This window comes from Brachycentrus maculatus, unplaced genomic scaffold, assembly GCF_059751285.1.
Source record: "Brachycentrus maculatus isolate JH-2025_06_01 unplaced genomic scaffold, ASM5975128v1 h1tg000012l, whole genome shotgun sequence".
NCBI classification, from domain to species: domain Eukaryota; kingdom Metazoa; phylum Arthropoda; class Insecta; order Trichoptera; family Brachycentridae; genus Brachycentrus; species Brachycentrus maculatus.
In genome coordinates this window covers 132,323-151,666 of record NW_028280766.1, presented here as the reverse complement: position 1 = coordinate 151,666, position 19,344 = coordinate 132,323, and the positions used below count along the sequence as shown (strand labels likewise).

Sequence of the window (19,344 nt, the reverse complement as noted above, 5' to 3'; positions counted from 1 at the left end):
ATGATTACAACCCATGTTTACAATTGTGACAAACTAAATATAAAACGTTGATGTTTTTCCAGTAAGTTCTTTGCTTTTTTAAAATTTAAACCGGTTGGTGTGCTAAAACCTATCAAAGGAACTTCAATGGTGTTAGGTTAATAAGGTGATATAATAAAAATACATTAGTTTTATAACAGGTTGTTTATTAATCACATTAAACTTAAAACAGCTTAAAACATTGTATTGTAGATTGTCTATTATTTTATTCAAATCCAAATCAAACTTCAGCTTCTGTCAAGAGCATATTTGGTATTCCTCGGACAATAGGGAATTCTCTTCCAGTCTCAGGACAAGTGAGGGATCCTTCTATAACTTCGACTTCCATCAAAACCCTGTGTACTTTTTTGAGAAATCCTTCATCTTCCTCGAAATTTTCAACAACTGTTTTGGGGAGATCTTCGCTGTAACCGAGACTGTCTGCCGCGTTCCATAAAACTGGATAATCTAATTTCGGTATGAATCTGCATATGAAATCTGGATTAAAAACTACTTCTGTCACTTTGCATTCCTTAGCTTTGATTGTGAGCGGATAGCCATTAATTACACCTTTGACACACTTGGAGGTCAGCATATTATGGGTTATGAGCTTCATATTTGTTTGTAATTTTAAGATCAATATTTCAACAAAATCAAAGAACACGCTACAATGCGGTAAACCGCACAAGAAACGTCAAAGTCAAAAAAGTACATCCGGATTCCATAGATTATTCTGTTGTGCTTTCTAAAGACAAGTTGCTCTTTTTCTAAAAATATCTATGGTCAACTGAAATAAATTAACCGGTTCATGAAAATGGCAAACCCGATTCAATAACCCAGCTCCTTCACGAACGAGTGAGTCACTTCCATTTGTTTTGACAGCCTGAATGATTCGAATAATCCATTTGTTTCAATAATATTCGGCTGTTCTTCGGCGGGTTCTTCGATCACTAACTAACCATCACGCCGCTTCCCCGCAAGGATAGGCAGAGAGAATCGAACGCCACATCACTCTGTCTTTGCAAACATTCTTCGCCTCTTCTACATTCATGCATCTCCTCATACATACCCGACGATTATTACGACTCCTGACCCGGCCGCTTTCAAGTATTTGACATACCTGATTGTGCCAGGTTTTCCTCGGTCTTCCTCTGCTTCTTTTCCCAACTACATTCACCTCATAAATTTGTTTAACCGTTCTTTCTTCACTCATACGTTCCACATGTCCAAACCATTTCAACACACCTTCCTTAATTTTATCAATAATGCTTATCTCAGTCTTACATTATTTTCTTATTCCAACCCTTCTGGTTCCAACCCTTACATAAGGGTTGGAACCAGAACTCCGTTGTGTACTGCCAGTTTAGATTTCGCTGATAGATTTTTATTTGCTAAAACTGATTTCAGTGCATCATTCACTCTGTTCCCAGCATTCTATCTCCTTTCTATGTCTTTATCAATCTTTCCATCCCTAGAAAACATACTACCCAAATAAACGAAATTATCTACCAGTTCCAAAATCTCCCCATAAACCAATATTTCACACTCAAATCTACATTCATCTCTTTGAAAAACCATGATCTTCGATATTCTTCGATCAATTTATTCAAATTATTCACTTGATGGCTAAAACTAGAAATCGAAAACAAACATACTGTTTGATCGTCGCTAGAAACTTCTAAAAAAAAAACATTAAAAAAAGCTCGGAAGAAGTTTTTGAAGGAATAGGTAAGTTTTCTTTTTTGCTTGACTATGTGACCCGGCGGTAGTTTCATGTTTTTCGGTGGAAGGCATATTCTTATTCAAAAAGTATTTTTATTCGAATAATATTTCGATATTGACTATTCGATCATGAAATCATTCGGTTAATTTATCATTAGATTTGATATTTCATCGTTCTTTTGCAGACTATGAATTCAAAAAGGTTGTCATTATCGTCACTGACATCACTATCCTTGGGTAGCCATACGTCACACGGTCACAGTTTCTCCGTTTCATGATCAATTTTGATTGCGATCTTTTGTCAGTCATCTTTTCGATATGTTGACGTTTTATCAGTAATTTGGCGATGTCAGTTACTAAAAATTGAATAAAATTAAAGTGAACTGTATTCTTAGTAGTGCGTTCTATATTTCTGGTAATTAAAGTATTACAGAATTTATTATTTACTCTTAAAATTGTTTTTTTTTTTATGAATGTAAATCATATCAAGTAATGTTTATTTAATCGGAAATTCAAATCCATTTGTGACTATGCGTCATTAAACGAAACATTTTGTGCTTTGTTATTAAACATTATTTTAAGCTTTATATGGTTTACATCCTAGATTTCGCAAATTAATACTGTGTAAAAAGAGTTTCATTCTTCTCCTGTTGACTTCATATGGTGTTATTTAAGATAGTTTGTATTTTCGCCATCAATATTGCCGGACATTAAAAGTATGTATCTGCGATGCAAGTCATGAAATATAGTCTTTTATTCTAACTCTACTAAATTTATATCAGATTACTTCTGTGCTCATTTGCTGCGTGGTTTTTAGTTTCAAGATGGAAGTTCCAGTTTCATCTGATGATACAACCGACAACTTGTATCCAGCTTTACTAGAATGCTTTACAGTTATCATATGCGGGTAAGTTTAAACCGTGTTGTAATAAATTTTTACAAAATTCTTAAAACTCTCCAATAAGAAGTTTCAAAGAGACATAGAAATGAACTCCAAAAATGTTTTCTTATACTTAATTATGCAATAGAATATCTATAAAATCTCTCTCTCTGGTCTCAATCCTGCGGATTGGTCTGTAGCAATAGATGACATCTCTTTCGCCATTCTCGCCTATTTTCGGAAGTCCTCTTCAGCTCCTCATACGTCGAGCAGCCCATGTCTTCGTATAAGTTGCTTAGGTATTCGTGGCGTGGGCGTTCTCTGACGTTTATTCCCTCGATCGTCTCCTTTTTTATTTGGTCCAGGAACCCCTCTTGTCTTAGCATGTGGCCAATCCATTCGGCGCGTCTTTTGGACTAATTATTATTACTAATCAGTTTTCCCTTTTCTTGCACTCCTGTCATTTAATGGAAATGACTTGTGGTGATAGTGTCTAAGTCAACTAACCCTGAATTCATAACTTGTCCATCAGACTGCATAACATGGGTATCCCTAAATATTTTTCATGGATCTCCGTCTTTAATCCCATAATAAGTGTTCCAAATTGATATTTATTAACAACATTTTGAATGTATCCAAATACTTGTTCACAAATCTGGATTATCTCCAATCAAGTTATTTTTCATAATATTTTTTGACATCTCAACATAGATAAAGAAGAATATGGAAGTCTAAGCCTTTAATTCAATTCAATTTATTTACAATTAACATACACATTACAAACTTAAAATTTAAAGCGTAATCATTAAAATCGAAAATATGCAAGAATACTATTGCTAAAGGTGTAGAAGAGTCCCGCTTAGGAAAACTCCTTCAGACACATAGAACAGATCAATATCCAATGAGATATTGTTCAACATAGCGGTAGCTCTTCCTACAGGCATAACCATCGGCAGGTTGGTCCTGTGTATAGGAATGTGAAACTATCTATTCCGACGCTGTCTTAGGTAACTATCGGGAACATACAGACCAATGCTCTGGATAATTTTAGGATTATCAATCATACCGCGCAACAATCGATAAAAATGCATAATCAAATACACATTCCTTCTAGTCTCTAAACTATTTTAGCCAAGCATACCCTGGAGAAACTCGGTTGGGTAGAGCCAAGGATAATAGCCGTACTCTCTCATGTAGAGATACCTCAGAAACTTCTTTTGGACTTTCTCTACCATAAAAGAGTACTTAAGCTCATGTGCCCCCCAAATCATCGAGTCTACTTCGCACCAAGGAGTTACAGGCCTACGACCGTCATAGTCTGGTTTAAGTGACGAAAGTGGTTTAAGAGTCTATCGGGTCTATTTTTTATATAATCATGTTGACTTGATTAGCAATTTGAATATATATTTTTAAAAATTTTAATGTATTATTTTAGATATGTACATCATATTGCTGATTCTTGTATGATAAACACAAATAGTAGTTCTGAAAACTTGCTTTTGTAACACATTTGTCTGTTTATTCATTCAATACTTACTAACACTCTGATAGTGAATTATGTATGTTAACTCTGTTGGATTTGTAATCAATATTTTATGTACATAAAACATTCGAAAATATTTGGTTACTAAATCTTTAGTAATTATATAACTCAGTATGGAGTACATCTGCAGTACTGTAGAACGGGGCTACTTGAACTTTGATGTGTTATTTGAGCCCAGTACAAAAAAAAATTAGATCTGTATTTGGTCTACAATAATTAATGTATCGACATGATTCATTGTTTCCCTGACAGGCGACACTTATTGTTACGAAATGTTCGTTATTGCAGACCAAATACAGATTTAAATAATTGTTTTGTACTGGACTCAAGTAACACATCAAAATTCAAGTAGCCCCGTTCTACGGTACATATTCTGTGGATATAATCAATAGATTGAATAAATATAACAGAATTTTAAACAGTTTCAGACAGACAGACAACAATCAATATCCAAATAGAAATGATATAAGTTTTATTTTTCAAAAGGTCCAGATTTGATTTCCGAACTGAGTAGTAGTTTTTTTTAAATCCATGAATGTAGTTTTTCTTGTGATTAAAATCGATGACATGGTTCCTGATAACAGATCTTCGTATGTGCTATATTTTCAGACTTGCCCACATTGACCAATCTAAATGGGCCACCCTGTATATTTTTGCGACGACGCAACGCAGTACATAGCACTAATGGGGCCTCACCTTTTGGCGTATCTCTTGGATACATCCACTCTTTACTGTTCCGCATTGACATATAGGCACCATTTCTCATCTCCCTTGACAATTCGGTATAAAAAATGTTCCTGGTGTCCATGTTTTGCTCGGTGGTAGGCAAGATGAAGCAATTTGAAGGCGACTCTGTTTGTTTGTCTCGGTTAGCTCATGCGGCACTGAGGCTCCCAATTTTTCGGAAAATGATTAGCACAGTTTTGTAGAGCATAAAGAGCAAGAGCTCTTCTTGCTCTACAAAATACTTTATTTATCTTAATTTATATATCTTTATCTATTTCAAAAGATTGAATACATAAAAATACTTTGCCAAACAGAAAACAAATCGCTTCGAACTTATTCCTTGACCCCATATAAAGATACATTGAAATTTATGTTTTCATTTTAAATCAAACACAGATGTTTTGAGTCTACTAAGTTGCATTTTATTAACAAAAAAACATAAAAAATAAAAATAAAATGGAGTTCTACAAATAAAACGCCAAATCAATAAATAAATACATTGAAATTATTAAATTTAAAAAAACTAATAATTATCTCTTATTTATTTCCAGATATATTGCAGGCCGATTCAATGTCATCTCACAAACCGAAGCCAAAGGCCTCGGTACATTTGTCGGCAACTTCGCATTGCCGTCGCTGATTTTCTTGTCTCTGGCTGAACTCAATTTTGGAATTGTCAACTGGTGGTTCCTGCTAGCGATGCTAGTTGCCAAAGCCATTGTGTTTTTCATAGTTATCATTGTATGCCTTATTGTAGCTAGACCTATGAACTTGGGAAGGGCAGGTCTCTTGGCAATATTCTGCACACAAAGTAATGATTTTGCAATTGGATATCCTATAGGTAAGTAAATAAATACTCGTAATTATATAATACTCATAAGATATATGTAATTTTAAAAAATATTATTTATTAAGTGATATTTAGTCACCAATATTTGATTTTGTTAATTAATAAAAGGTATTAATTTGATTCTTCTAACCCTTATCCGCACCAAATGGTGCATAGGGCACTGCATCATATAAACGCAGTGTTATATTGATCGTTGACTAATGAATGAAAGGTGATCAGCCCTCCGCTTCAGATACCAGTCCGGGGTAATATTGAATAAATATTAGAGTGAAAAAATGCTTTTATTTTTTTGACCCCCCCATGGAAATCAAACCTGGGACCTCCTGGGAACGGATATGCCGTGGAGGCGGACAAATATTTATTAGTCTTTTTAAAATACCTGTGTCTTAACTAAATGTACACAATTATCAAATCCAGTCAATAATCTTTTTGTGATGTTTTGTACATTTTTTGCTAATTTTGACCACATTGCAGTTGATTGATGTTGCAATATGCTATTCTTACATTACATTCTACTGTAACTATGATTTTACTCTTATTTTCATTATTTTTTTTTTTTAATTCTGTAGCAGTTACTGCCTTCTTTTTTAAGAACGATTTTATGAGTTTATCATACTTTTTATTTGATGTATTATGATAAAATTCATACTATGCATGGAAATTTTTTTATTAAAAAAGTGCATAATTAGCCTACGTTAAGCACCTTTTATTTGTACATCTACAAATTAGTTTCTGTTTGCTTAACTTATTGGCTAATAAATTCACTTATCAGTATTGATTTTTTTTATCCCCAGTCGTCGCTGTTTATCAACAAACACATCCGGAGTATGCAGCTTATCTTTACCTAATGGCCCCTATTTCCCTCGCTATATTGAATCCAATCGCTTTCATAATGATGGAAATTGGAAAAGAGAGAGAAATTAATGCCGCAACCCAATCGGATCTAACGCCAAAGCCTCCACATTCTAACATCAAAATGGCTTGCAAAGTTTTGAAAGGAATAGCCACAAACCCTATTGTCTTCATGACCACGCTTGGGATAGTTGGAAATGCAATCTTCAAACATACATTGCCCGAGTTTCTGTCAGGAATATTAAAGGTATTTCGTTTTCACTGATCGAGATGGCATTTATTTTTTTCCATGTATTTTATTAATTTTCGAAGCAATGGTTTCGCCTTCTAAATGCCATTTTGAAGCAGTAGAAATAAAGATCATATATGAAATAAAAGTATTTTTTGACTTAATCCTTGACTTAATATTATTTTTTGACTTTATCCTGACTGATTTTTACTCATTTTATTCCCAACTGGTTATTTGGAAAAACCAATACATGATTTTTTTATATATGTATATCCAAAAATCGTTTAATTATTTAGAATGAGACAAATTTTGATAGCTAAAATGTAGCAATGTTGTCAGATTCACACAATTTGCAAAAAAAAGTATGAATTAAACTGTTTCAGTAATAAACATCGGTGATCAAATTGAAAAGCACAATTAAATGACTTCTTTAAATTAAGTCGTAACTAAATTTAATTTTTGGGTTCAATCGTTAAAAGATGATAACACCAATCATTGAACAAATTTAGTTCCGTAGTTAATTTTTAATTACTAATATGTTTGACATAAAAAACTTGACACATTGGCTACGGTGAAGTTTGTCAATGAAATGTAATTTGATGCAGGCATTTTTAGATTGCATTGAAAGAATGATGTCAGAAATTAATCAATAATATTTTTGCACCTATCTGCTACACAACAAAACAAATATGATAAGATATTAGACCCTAAGTACTTGTTTTTTGTGAAGTCGAAGGTCACAGAAATACACAAAATTATGCACACCACTAGAACATAAGGTTTCTTAAATGCACAAATATGTACACACTGTAAACAGTGTGTTAAGCTAGAAAGAAACTTGGACCGAGATAAAATAATGAATTCTGTCCCAACGGGTAATAGAAAAAGTAACATTTAGCCATTATTCACATCTCTAATCAATAATTTCATCCAATTATTTTTCTTCTTCTGACATGTGTATCAATCTGATTTTTTAGGTGTTAGGTTCTGCCTTTTCTGGGACTGCACTATTTTTGCTTGGGCTTCGTATGGTGGGAAAAGTTCACCGATTAAGAGGACCGGCCCTTTTATTACCAGTTGTTCTCATCATTGTTAAATTGTAAGTTATCCCGAGAGATCTCTACTTTTCCTATAAGGAAATCGCAAATTTTGTATTAATTGGAATATTCCTTTCAGAATGGTTTTACCTATAATAATGCGCGAGACTGTAAGTCTATTGCGTCCTGGAGTAAATACAACAGACACGCAGGAACTGGCCACGTATGGCTTTCTTTATGGAACCTTCCCTTCCGCTCCGGCTGTCTTTGTCTTTGCTTCACAGTACTCCTTAGATGTTGATCTGGTAATACAAACAAATATCTTTTATTATTTCTATATTTCAAATGGAATTTTTCGCAGATTTTCTTATGATTCCATATCTATATTGACTCTTTAGGTAAAAGACGAAATTTTTCCTAATATATATATATATATATATATATAACATATAACCGATATAACATTGATGTCAGAATGTTATATCGGCAAAAATTATGCATGGAAATATGAGCGAAAATTGCTTTGATTATATCTCTTGAAATAGCAACTTTAATATTTGCATTCTGATACTGTGTAATATTACTGCAGTGGTTATTAGAATTTTATGAATCCACAATTATAAAAAAAATCCGAATCTCTCAATTTTGCCGTTTATATTGGTCCATCAGAATTCATCTTTCCACATCTGTCAACTTAGATATGCATATTTGTTACTATATGAAATTTTACTAATGCAGTGCTATCTCATTTAGAAATAATAGTACATACATATATAATAAAGTATTTAACTTTATATTTACAATTTTACTTAAAAAACCCTGTTTTTATTTCAGATTGCCTCATGCATGGTCGCGTGTACATTTATATCAGCTCCCCTGATGTTTATATCAGCGCATATGGTCACCATTACCAAAGATTATGCTCCACAACTTTCGGCTTTTGGTTTTGATGTATCCATTGTCGCAACTGTTGCATCACTGTGGATGATAATCTTCTTCATCATAACTAAAAAGTATAATCGAATGCCTCATCGAATCACGTTTTGTTTGGCTGTTACTCAGGTTAGGAATTCGGAATAAAATATTATCATGTAGCATATATGCAAATTATAAAAAAAAAATACATACTGGGTTTCTTTAATTCTGATGACTTATAGTTAAGATCCCGGTATATGGTATAGATGCCCGCCTCCGTAGTGTAATGGTCAGCACGCTCGGCTACTGTTCTGGAGGTCCCGGGTTCGATTCCCAAGGGGGGTAAAATAAATATTAGTGATTTTTTCACTGTCATATTTATTCAATATTACCCTGTACTGGTACCTGAAGCGGAGGGCTGATCACCTTTCCTTCATGTGTAAACGATCAAGATAACACTGCGTTAATATGACGCAGTGCCCTATGCACCATTGGGGTGCGGATAAGGGTTTTTATTATATTATTATTTATTATATGGTATAATATATCTAGCAAATACGTATACACACAAAGTACATACATGTGTATCATGTTTCTTTATTTCACACACCTTTAACAGAAAAGGATTTCCTTTTGACTGTCCAATATTACTAGAATAATTATTGAGTCTGCGTAGGAACCAAAAGACCACTCATGAATACCATCAGCATATTATATTTTTGTTACTTCTATTTTATTGTTTAGTATGAATAATGTTTGTATATATTTCGTTCTTCTAGCTGATAATGTCGATTGGAATAATTTGGGGTGGTTTGACTCCCAAAAATGCGCTCCCTTTAGCAAAAATATCCTTTGAAGCTGTGAAATATTTTGGAATTATGGCAAGCCGCGCATGGACTGCTATTTTGGCATTAGTTCTTGTGTTTTTACAAGTAAGTATTGTAAAAATACGAGATTGAATCTTTCTTTGTAAATTTTTTACTTAAATCCTAATTTGTATGTTTAATTTCTTTTTCTCTAGTGTCGTGGACCGTGTTTTGTTGTTAAAATTTTTCCATTGCTGTGCATTGCGGGATGGGGCCTGCCACTAATAATCATTGCGGTTATGATTATTGTCAAAAGATCTTCCGGCGATTTGAACGAAGGGAGTGCAATGAATGCAGTTGCGGTATTTTGGTTAGCTTTGTGTCTATCAGGTATGTAAAATAATAACAAAGCATTAAGTTTTAACGCCAATATTTATAGTATACATACTTTATTGACATTATTATAACAATAAAATAAATGTGACATAATTTTTACAAGTATTACTTTAAAAATATTTTATATGTATAGAATTACTAAGTAATAGATTATCACCATGTCTTTTTTACGTTTGTAAGACAAAGTATATAAACATTTTTTAAAACTATTTCTTAAAATCTATTGTGACACGTATTTTAATGTATTCCTCAGTCTAAATTTTAGAGTTGTGTCCTTGGGACATTGAAACTGGGGTAGGAGATATATATTTTTTTTATCAGCGGGAACATAGATTTTAAGAAAATGGTATTTACCAAGTAAAACTTAAATTAAAAATGGATACATACCGCCTCCGTAGTGTAATGGTCAGCACGCTAGGCTACCATGCTGGAGGTCCCGGGTTCGATTCCCAAGAGGGTCAAAATAAATATTAGCGATTTTTCAGTCTAATGCTTATTTAATATGACCCTGGACTGGTACCTGAAGCGGAAGGCTGATCACCTTTCCTTTGTGTATTTAACGATCAAAATAACACTGCTTCTATACGATGCAGCGCCCTATGCACCATTGGGTGCCGATAAGGGTCAGAAGAAGAAGAAGAACATATTACCACAAAGTGACTGCCAAATCAATTAATGAAAGTATATATTTTATTGCAGTATCCATTATCAGCCTTGTCCTTTATGTTCGTTATTGGAAACGCAACGCAAGATACATGTCACTTTCTGCTGATGTGTCAGGGCGCGAAGAAGAGTTGATCAACCCTTGTGAAAATGAGACTACAAGTTTAATTGAGAATATTGAAGAGGTCTCTAAAACTCCTAACATCGCGGGGTCCATGAATAATGGCAATGGTTTGTACATTTTTTTTCATTCCTTCATACATATTTATTACATTTTAATTTTTGTTTTTTTTTTTAAATCTCTTTAATGCGCTTTCATCTGCAGCTGCTACATACGGCACTATAACCGGAACACCTACAAAAACTAGCTGCTGTGGAGGAAATGCTAATTGTGAAAATGCTGGTCTTCCTACTCCAGGAACGTCTAGAACTGTCGACATTGAAGATTTGGTTTCACCCGTGCAAAGGTAATGACACAATTTTCGAGCACATAATAAAATATATTTTTAAATGAACAGCACTGAAGTTTTTTTAAAGTTAGATGTCTGACTTTTATTCATTTATTAAAAAATACAAGGTTTATATTTCATTCAAATACATATATTTTCTTCATAACACTTTTGTGATTTTTCTCATCACACAAACATGGTGAGGTTTAGTAAGATATTTCCTTATGAACCGGTCAGAGCTGACTAATTTCATTTGATACTTACACTGGAAAAGTAAAAAAACCCCATAAACTCTGGCAAATTAGTTAAAAATGAGTTATTTTTTACTATTACCTATTTAAGTATTTTTTATAATTTAACACTTGTATAACCACTAAATGAGTTATATTTCATTACACACGACTAGTTTTGAGACAGGTGAAAAATTAATCATGTAGATGAAAACATCTGTCAGTTTTCAAAACTAGTCATGTGTAATACAATAAATCTCATTAAGTGGTTATACAAGTGTTTAATTATAAAAATAAAAAATTAACATGTCATTCCACAAAGTTAATGCCGAATCAATAAATAATATTACCTTTTTATGTTTTATGGCTAGACTCTGTTAAATTTTTTTCTACTGTTTTCCTAGCGTTGATACTTTTAATAATACCATTTCAATTCATAGTCTAGCAGCTTGCTCGCACAGAGTTGCTACAACAGTGGCAGTATGATGCTAAGAATGTTATCATCTCTCGAGGAAAGCAATACTAAAATTGATGTCACGGTTTAGACACAATTCCCATTTGTTTTATTTTCAGCGACTGCAATTGCCCCCCTGGTAGTATCAACGCATCATGTGCTCCTGGTTCTGCGCAGCCCTGCCCCTACCTGGAGGGGGTGGAGAGGGATGCGGGGGCCCTCGGCCTCACGCCCCCAGAGCAGTCGGAAGGCCGCGGCGGGCAACTGATGAGACACACTGTTATCATTGTGGCCTACACCGCTTCTATGTTCCTGGTAATTTTTCTTTTACTTCAATGTCTCTCTTATCATCATCTAATGGTGCATCCGATTGATTCCCCACTATCTATATTAGGATCACCAGCTTTAACCCATTGCAACGCAAAGCCGGCAAATTGCCAGCCAAGGTCAATTTGTCACTGACTCATTAAGCTGGCGATTGTCCTTGAATTGATTTTTTTACATCAAAACTGAATGTCAGTAACTTTCACAATTCTGAACTGAACACACTCTTCCAAAACTACCTTGGGATCAGCCATAATGATCTAACTTACAAACGACAGTAAAATTATGCTTTTATGTTTTACCATTTTTATTTTGTGTGTTTAGTTTGTTTTAATTGAATCTTAATGTTATTATAATAAAAAAAAAGTGTCAAAATTAAATAGTGTGTGGTATGAACAAATTACGTCATCTTTATTAGTGGTGCAATGGGTTAACAGCCATATCAAAACTAACTTTTGAAAACTTTTTTTATTTTATTATTAATTCATGCATGTGTAAAATAGCTTTACTGATAATTACATTGATGAAACTTTGTTTACCCCCTTCTTTAGTTTCAGTTTGAATTAAATACATAAATGTAGTATTTTAATAATGTTAATACTTTGTTTTAATCTCAATTTTATCATTCTGTATAAATTTTCAGGGTCTAGGATACACTACTTGGAGTTTATTGCTGGATGAAATGTCTGGAATATATGTAGAGCTCCGATTTTTGGATATTATACTAAACTACGGGCAAAGCTTAATCCTTTGGGCAACTTTCGGTATAGATCCGCAAGAACTTATTGTGCCTTTGACCAAATTTTGGAGACGCATATGGTAAATATTTTTTGTTGTTATTTGTTTCCATGCAATGCAGCATTTATAAAACTTTTTTTTACCGATATTCATTGCAACATGAGGCGGAAGATTTAAAATCACTTTTGAATCTCTATATAAATTGTTACGCAGTTTTCTCTTATTTATTTTCAACAGCCGAGAATGGAGAATCCGCGTATTGCTTCAATACCTTTGGGGCTGATCAAAATTATTATCGCAATTCTCGTTGCCTTTCACATTTTCACGATGTTTGTTGAATGATAATTTTTGTTTAGGTACGGAGCCGATGTGTTGACATTAACACCCGTGGATCAATTGTCATTCGAAACTAAGCATGTTTGTGAACAGTTCATCACTCATCATTTAGAAAAATGCAAAGACGCCATTGCCAAAGACACAAGGTATCATCAAATTGCACTTTATTACATATTAACATTACTAATATTTTCTTCTTCAAATATTGCCTTTTCACTTTATCTTCTGGCAAAACTTTCAAGTAACCTACCACAATCCCAGATGAAAATAAAGGACATGGTTACTTTTCTTTTAACCTTTCAGTTTAAATGTTGCATTTGTATGTTTGTTTTTTTTTCTTATGGACTTATCCGTGTTTTTAACCAGTTCCCTGACTCGCCCGAACTTGACTCATGCAAAGAATTTATATTGAATTTGACGAGCCTGAGCACTGCTCAGGTAAGTTGTATTCCGACTCTTCAGTCCTGCTTTACCCGAGTCAAATATTAACCCTTTTTTTATTGAATAACCTGCACTAGTGGGTGACAATTTCCTGCACTGACAAATTTACTTGTCAATGCAACAAAATTATAAAGTACAACTTTATAATTTTGTTGCACAAAAGTTTTCGTTGTTTGTACAAAAGAAGGCGGACGATACTATACTTTACTTGCTCTTTATAAATTTCCAGTGACTTTTATAAGTATGGTATGCAACAATACGGCTGTCCAAATTTAAAACACAGTAAAGGACATTTTACTTAGTCCAAAAATGCAAAAAAGACCTACAAAAAAAATGTCCCTTACTGTGTTTTAAATTTGGACAGTCGAATAGCTTCTATTATTTTTTTTCTTTTTTATTCATGGTTCCTATTTTTATTCCTCCCTTTTCATTATTTTATGGTAGTATTGCCCTGCACCCTCAGATCCTTCAATCTCATCTTCTTTTTCTTTTTCTTCTTGGTGTAGGCTTTATGGCCTATTTTAAGAATGATTAGCCTCCTGTGATGTCGATTCCCAGCTGGCAATCCATCCCTTAGGTGGTCTGCTCGGAAGTTGTCTACGTTAGGATTGGCTGTGAAATCCAGTGAGTCGGATGGTTCCATTCTCCTCACATGTGCATAGGATTGTCTTCTTTGTTGCCTTCCCCATTTAATGACATCTTCGATGTCCTCATCTGTATTCCATGAAATATATTCCACTTGTAGATTCAGAGTGCATAACTGAGCACCTTGGCTTCATATATTTAATAATCAAGTCAGGGTTTAAATAATGGTGATATAAATTAATTTATTTTCAATTTAGTTTTACTTGGTAATTACTACTTTTTCTTAAAATCTATTGTGACACGTGTTTCAATGCATTATCTTCAAACACCGTAATGTAATGTTAATGATGTGGAGTGCATCGAAACATGTGTTACAATAGATTTTTTTTTTATTGAAAATTTTTTTTCACAAAATTTGTACATATTTAAACAATATAAAATAGTTAAACATTTAAAAAATAACATTTCTACCTCTCTAATAAATTAGATACTTGTGTTTAGAGAGGGAGTTCGTTTTAAAAAAAAATTTTATAAACAAAGTAAATTAAAACAATGTAAATTAAAAATAATAAAAAATATTCCTTGGTATGGAGTCTAGGTAGGGGTGAGTCTTATATGTTTTTTAAATTTAGTTTTAAAGGTTTGATAATTTTTTATAGATTTTAAGAAATAGTGTGTACATATTTACCAAATAAAACTTAAAATTTAAAATGGAATGATTTTACCACAAAGTAACTGCCGAATCAATTAATGAAATTAAATTTATTCAGATGGCGCATGAAGACCTACCGGGGAGTGTTCCGAGGTTCTTGCTTGGTGCACTGGATATGCAGTATAGGCCTGGCTAAAGATTCTGCAGAGGCGGTTACGTACGGACGCCACTTACTGGAAGGAAGGCTGATTGCGCACATTAATAACGCGCATCACTTCCACGATTCTCCGCTTCTGTATACTTTTGTTTAACTTTTAAAAGATTTTCTTTAGCTTGTGAATTTAAGTATCAGGTGAGTTTAATTTATTTAATTTACCTGCTCAAAAGACGATAGGCATCTTTTTTATGCCAAAAAATATCAATTTTAAAATGTCCACATTTTATAATTAGAGAACAGTTCTCATGCTGTGATTTTTTTCTTCATTTGTTATGTATTTTAATTTAGAAAAACATGTGCTGTATTACGCGGGATTTTGTGTTTTTTATTCAAGCTGCGCTTAGGCACTACAATATATAATACGCACTTAACTGCCCTACACATACGAACATTCGTGATACGCGCGGTTTTTCTACACCACGCCGCGCTAACCCATAATGCCTACACGCACGAGAAAATATTTCTGTTCCAAAAATATTTCATGCGTACCGGATACACTGACAAATTTTTGTCAGGTTTCATACCTGATAATATTTTTTTAACAACAAACGTTGGGATTTTGTTGCTTGTTTATAAAAAATATGCCTGAGAATAACCCGAAGGTAGGGTGGTTAAAAAACATACAATGCTCGATTTCAAACATGTTCACTTTTAACGTCAATTTCAAATATATCCTGTAGTTTTATTCTCATTATTTGCAAATATAAATTATAACACCGTCAGTAGGTTTCAGATATTTGTTTTAATTTTTCGTTTATTAAAATATGACACCTTTTATTCTCGAAATAAACTCGTCTTATTAGCAAGCAAATAAAAAAAAACTATGATTACTTATTATTAAGTAATTAACGGCGCTTTGATTGAACTTTCATAAAATTGCCACCGAATCGTTATCAAATATTTATCAAATTTGTCTGTGCCAGTGACAATGTTAGGTAAACCAAAAGTACATTCTTATGTTTTTATTTCATTGATTTAACACGTAAACAGTTATCACTATTGAAGCGGTCGAATTCATATCTCTCATTTGGGAATTGACAGCTACAGCCACCAGCCAAACATTAGTTTTGTATAGGAAATGTGGTTATAATTTATTTCAATGATATGATGGGAAGTTATTTGGGTTCCTTTATCAAATAAATATGCTCCACTATGTAAGTTGTTTAATTTTTTTTAAATATATGTCTTTACAAGTGACTCCTGTATAAAAAATGTCTGCGAATGTGTAATTATCTTTATCTACCAATGATTATTATCTTTATAATTATTATTTTAGCCTAGTTAATGCACATATTTTTGCTACAACTCTGGCACATTTCAATTTGATACCAGTTTTGTTTAAAACCTTTAGTTTTTCTAGATACAAATCTGTATATCTGAAGGTGTTAGAAGTAATCAACACAAACTTTGTGATTTTTTATTTTATAACCTGTAAAAGCGGTTAGTTTAAAATCACTGTTTTAGAATTTATATAAAAGGATTTTAGAATTTTATTAAAGCTAATTGTATGTTATTTTTTATGAAATCATCTTTGTAATCAAATGGTCCTATATGATTGTGATAAAAGTTTTTACGTATGTTTTGTGTAATTTTAATTTGGATGTTACCGCAATTGTGATTTATTAATATATTTATCCTTAGCTTAAGTTTTTTATTTTTTCTCGGCTGTCGAAATATAGTTTTAATTCCTATAAGTAGACCAATATTCTTAGTTTGATGTTTCAAATTGTTGTAGCTGTTGGGCTACTGTTCTGCTACCGTTTGTGTATCGTTACACTAAAAAATATTTTGAGCATTGTCACAAGCCATGTACTAAATTTTAATTATCGGTCACTTAAGGTTGCTTTCCTAGCAACTATGACCGTGAGCAGCGGACTCACCCATTTACTAATGGATTATGTGATTTGTTTGGTGGAATTGTGACAAATATCGCAGAACATATTTACACTTTGTACATATTTCTTATCAAGGCTCAAATTAGTGTAAAGTAAGCATAAATTAATGTTTTGTGATTGAAAACATTTAACACGTTAAATGCCAATACTAAAATTTGTCCATTTTACTATTGCAATTTTAGCTATTTCTGCCTTAAGCTATTTCAATAAATTTTAGCACAAATTTTCATTCGTTCAAATTAATTCATTGAGATTTTTTATTGGCAAACTACCAGTCAGTGTAGAGCATATATTTATTTTTATTAGAGCGTCTTATTTTTGTATTTTTTATGTACTACAGTATTATTTAAATGTTGTGAAATAAATATTGGAAACAGCTTATTTTTTAAGGAATTGTTTAATTAGTTTTAAGCATGAAAAAACTTCATAAATAAAAATAATTTTATCACACCATGAATGCAAAATATGCTGCTAAATTTTATTTTAAATTACCAGTGTATCCGTTTTTTCAAAATTTGTCTACCTCACTGATTTTTTTAAATACTTTTTTATAAATCATAACCTTGAAATATAAAATTTTTAAGAATAAGTATTTTAATACTTTAAGAATGATTGTGTTTTTTTAAAGTTTGTGTTGTTGTTGAAAAGTGCTCAAATTTGATGTTTTCAGATGGGCCACTTTTTATATAAAGAGAGTATTACGGTGTATGTAATATTCACATTTATAAAGCTTATTTTAATATAGTTATTCAAGTAAATGTAATTTGTGCATTTGCTTCTGATTGTATGTAATATATCGCTCACTCCTTTCAAGAACGTCATTAATCATAAAACTTCATTTTTCAGAACGTTTTTAAAGTTTAAAAATATAATGCAATGTATTAAAAATAAATATCAAGCCACTTATTTAACTTTTTACTGTGCAACAGATCTTTTGAGGTAAAACCTAAAGGTTTTTTCTCCATTCTAAAATATTTAGTATATTTAAAAAAAATAATTAAACAATACCTTTTCTTCAAAATGCAAAAACAACGCTTTCTGCCCTGTAGCGCGTAAATATTAAGTTAAGAATATGCCGCTTTTGCTGGGATATAGAACATTTTCTGGGCATTCCAAAAACATGCACAACTGAAAATTGACAATTTTTGATTTATGACGTTCTCGAAAGGAAAGAGCGATATGTATTTCGTAATCAATTTAATGTTACATGTCACATTACTGCAATATTATTTACAAACTGTTAAAATACTGGACATTAGTTCTTATGTGTGATTTTTAATGTATGCAAGCAGAACTGCTGTAAGGGAGGAATATCTATGACAGGACATAATTCATGAAGGTCCGTTTCATATACTTAAAAAATTGTAATTGAATTTAGTAAAAATTTAATTTCTCAAATGGGATAAATTATATGTAGACTATTTATTCAAATATTATATATGCCAGTATATAATCAAATATACAGTACGTATATATGTCAGGGATAAGGGGGGGAGTGTAAACTACAGACACATCATACCCTGAAAATTTCTTTCAGTGAGTTCATTTAATTCTTTATCATCGGGGTTTGCAAATAAAATACTTACTAAAAAATTTGTGCTTCTGTGATCGTAATTCGGGCATCTACAGTGCATGATCCATCCATATACCCTCTATTAATTTATAAAAATATGCATTATGTAAAAATGTGCTTATAGATTAATTAATTGTGATACACTCATATACAGGGTAGCACAAAATTAATCACCCTCTCAGAAGATGTTATAATTTTTGAAAATGCTTATGTCAATCATATTTAAAATTTGTGAACTAAGCAGCTGCAGTATATAAACAAATTTAGAGTGGCGTAAAATTATCATCCAATTTTGTTTTTGAATTACTTTTTTACTAAATTAAAAAAAAATAGTGATGGAAATCTTTATATGGACTTTTACAATTATTTTTGTTAAGTGAAACATTTTGGTGTCCGTCAAGTGGCTGCCGCCAGTGTTGATTGACATTTGTGCCCGTTTTATCAATTTGTTTGTATATTGCAGCTGTCTAGTTCACAAATGTCAAATATGATTGACGTACGATGCCATTTGCAAAAATTTTTACATCTTCCGTTAGGGTGATTAATTTTGTGCCACCCTGTATGAAAATATTAATATTGCCTAAGACTATGAATTTAGTGCAGATGGCTTTAAAATTCCTTACGATTGAAAAATATATTATTCCTTTTTATAGACACTATCTTATCAACTATTTTCAGATACTTACTTTTGTGAAACATTAGTATGCATATAAAATATGCGCATATGTATGACAATTTCTTCAAAAAGCTGTGAATAGGTTGTAAACTATTCACAGTGTGTTTAATAATTAAAATATCAATAAAAATACTATC

At 32.3% G+C, this 19,344-nt stretch overlaps 2 protein-coding genes across 2 annotated transcripts; one reads left to right on the top strand and one right to left on the bottom strand.

Moving 5' to 3' along the window:
• Positions 1-168: 168 nt before the first annotated feature.
• On the bottom strand, positions 169-744 carry LOC148313398 (multifunctional methyltransferase subunit TRM112-like protein). The gene has a single exon (XM_088263218.1). The coding sequence runs from the start codon at positions 632-634 to the stop codon at positions 260-262; it is 375 nt and encodes a 124-aa protein (XP_088119344.1). The 5' UTR covers positions 635-744; the 3' UTR covers positions 169-259.
• A 1,222-nt stretch (positions 745-1,966) lies between these two features.
• On the top strand, positions 1,967-15,739 carry LOC148313397 (lysosomal cholesterol signaling protein-like). Its single transcript, XM_088262777.1, has 15 exons — positions 1,967-2,155; positions 2,558-2,647; positions 5,441-5,730; positions 6,534-6,838; positions 7,798-7,919; positions 7,997-8,162; positions 8,692-8,919; positions 9,552-9,704; positions 9,794-9,968; positions 10,674-10,868; positions 10,963-11,104; positions 11,890-12,085; positions 12,738-12,913; positions 13,189-13,314; positions 14,965-15,739. Exons 2-15 carry the CDS (start codon positions 2,565-2,567, stop codon positions 15,155-15,157), a joined length of 2,550 nt encoding a protein of 849 aa, XP_088118903.1. The 5' UTR covers positions 1,967-2,155; positions 2,558-2,564; the 3' UTR covers positions 15,158-15,739.
• The last annotated feature ends 3,605 nt before the right edge of the window (positions 15,740-19,344 follow it).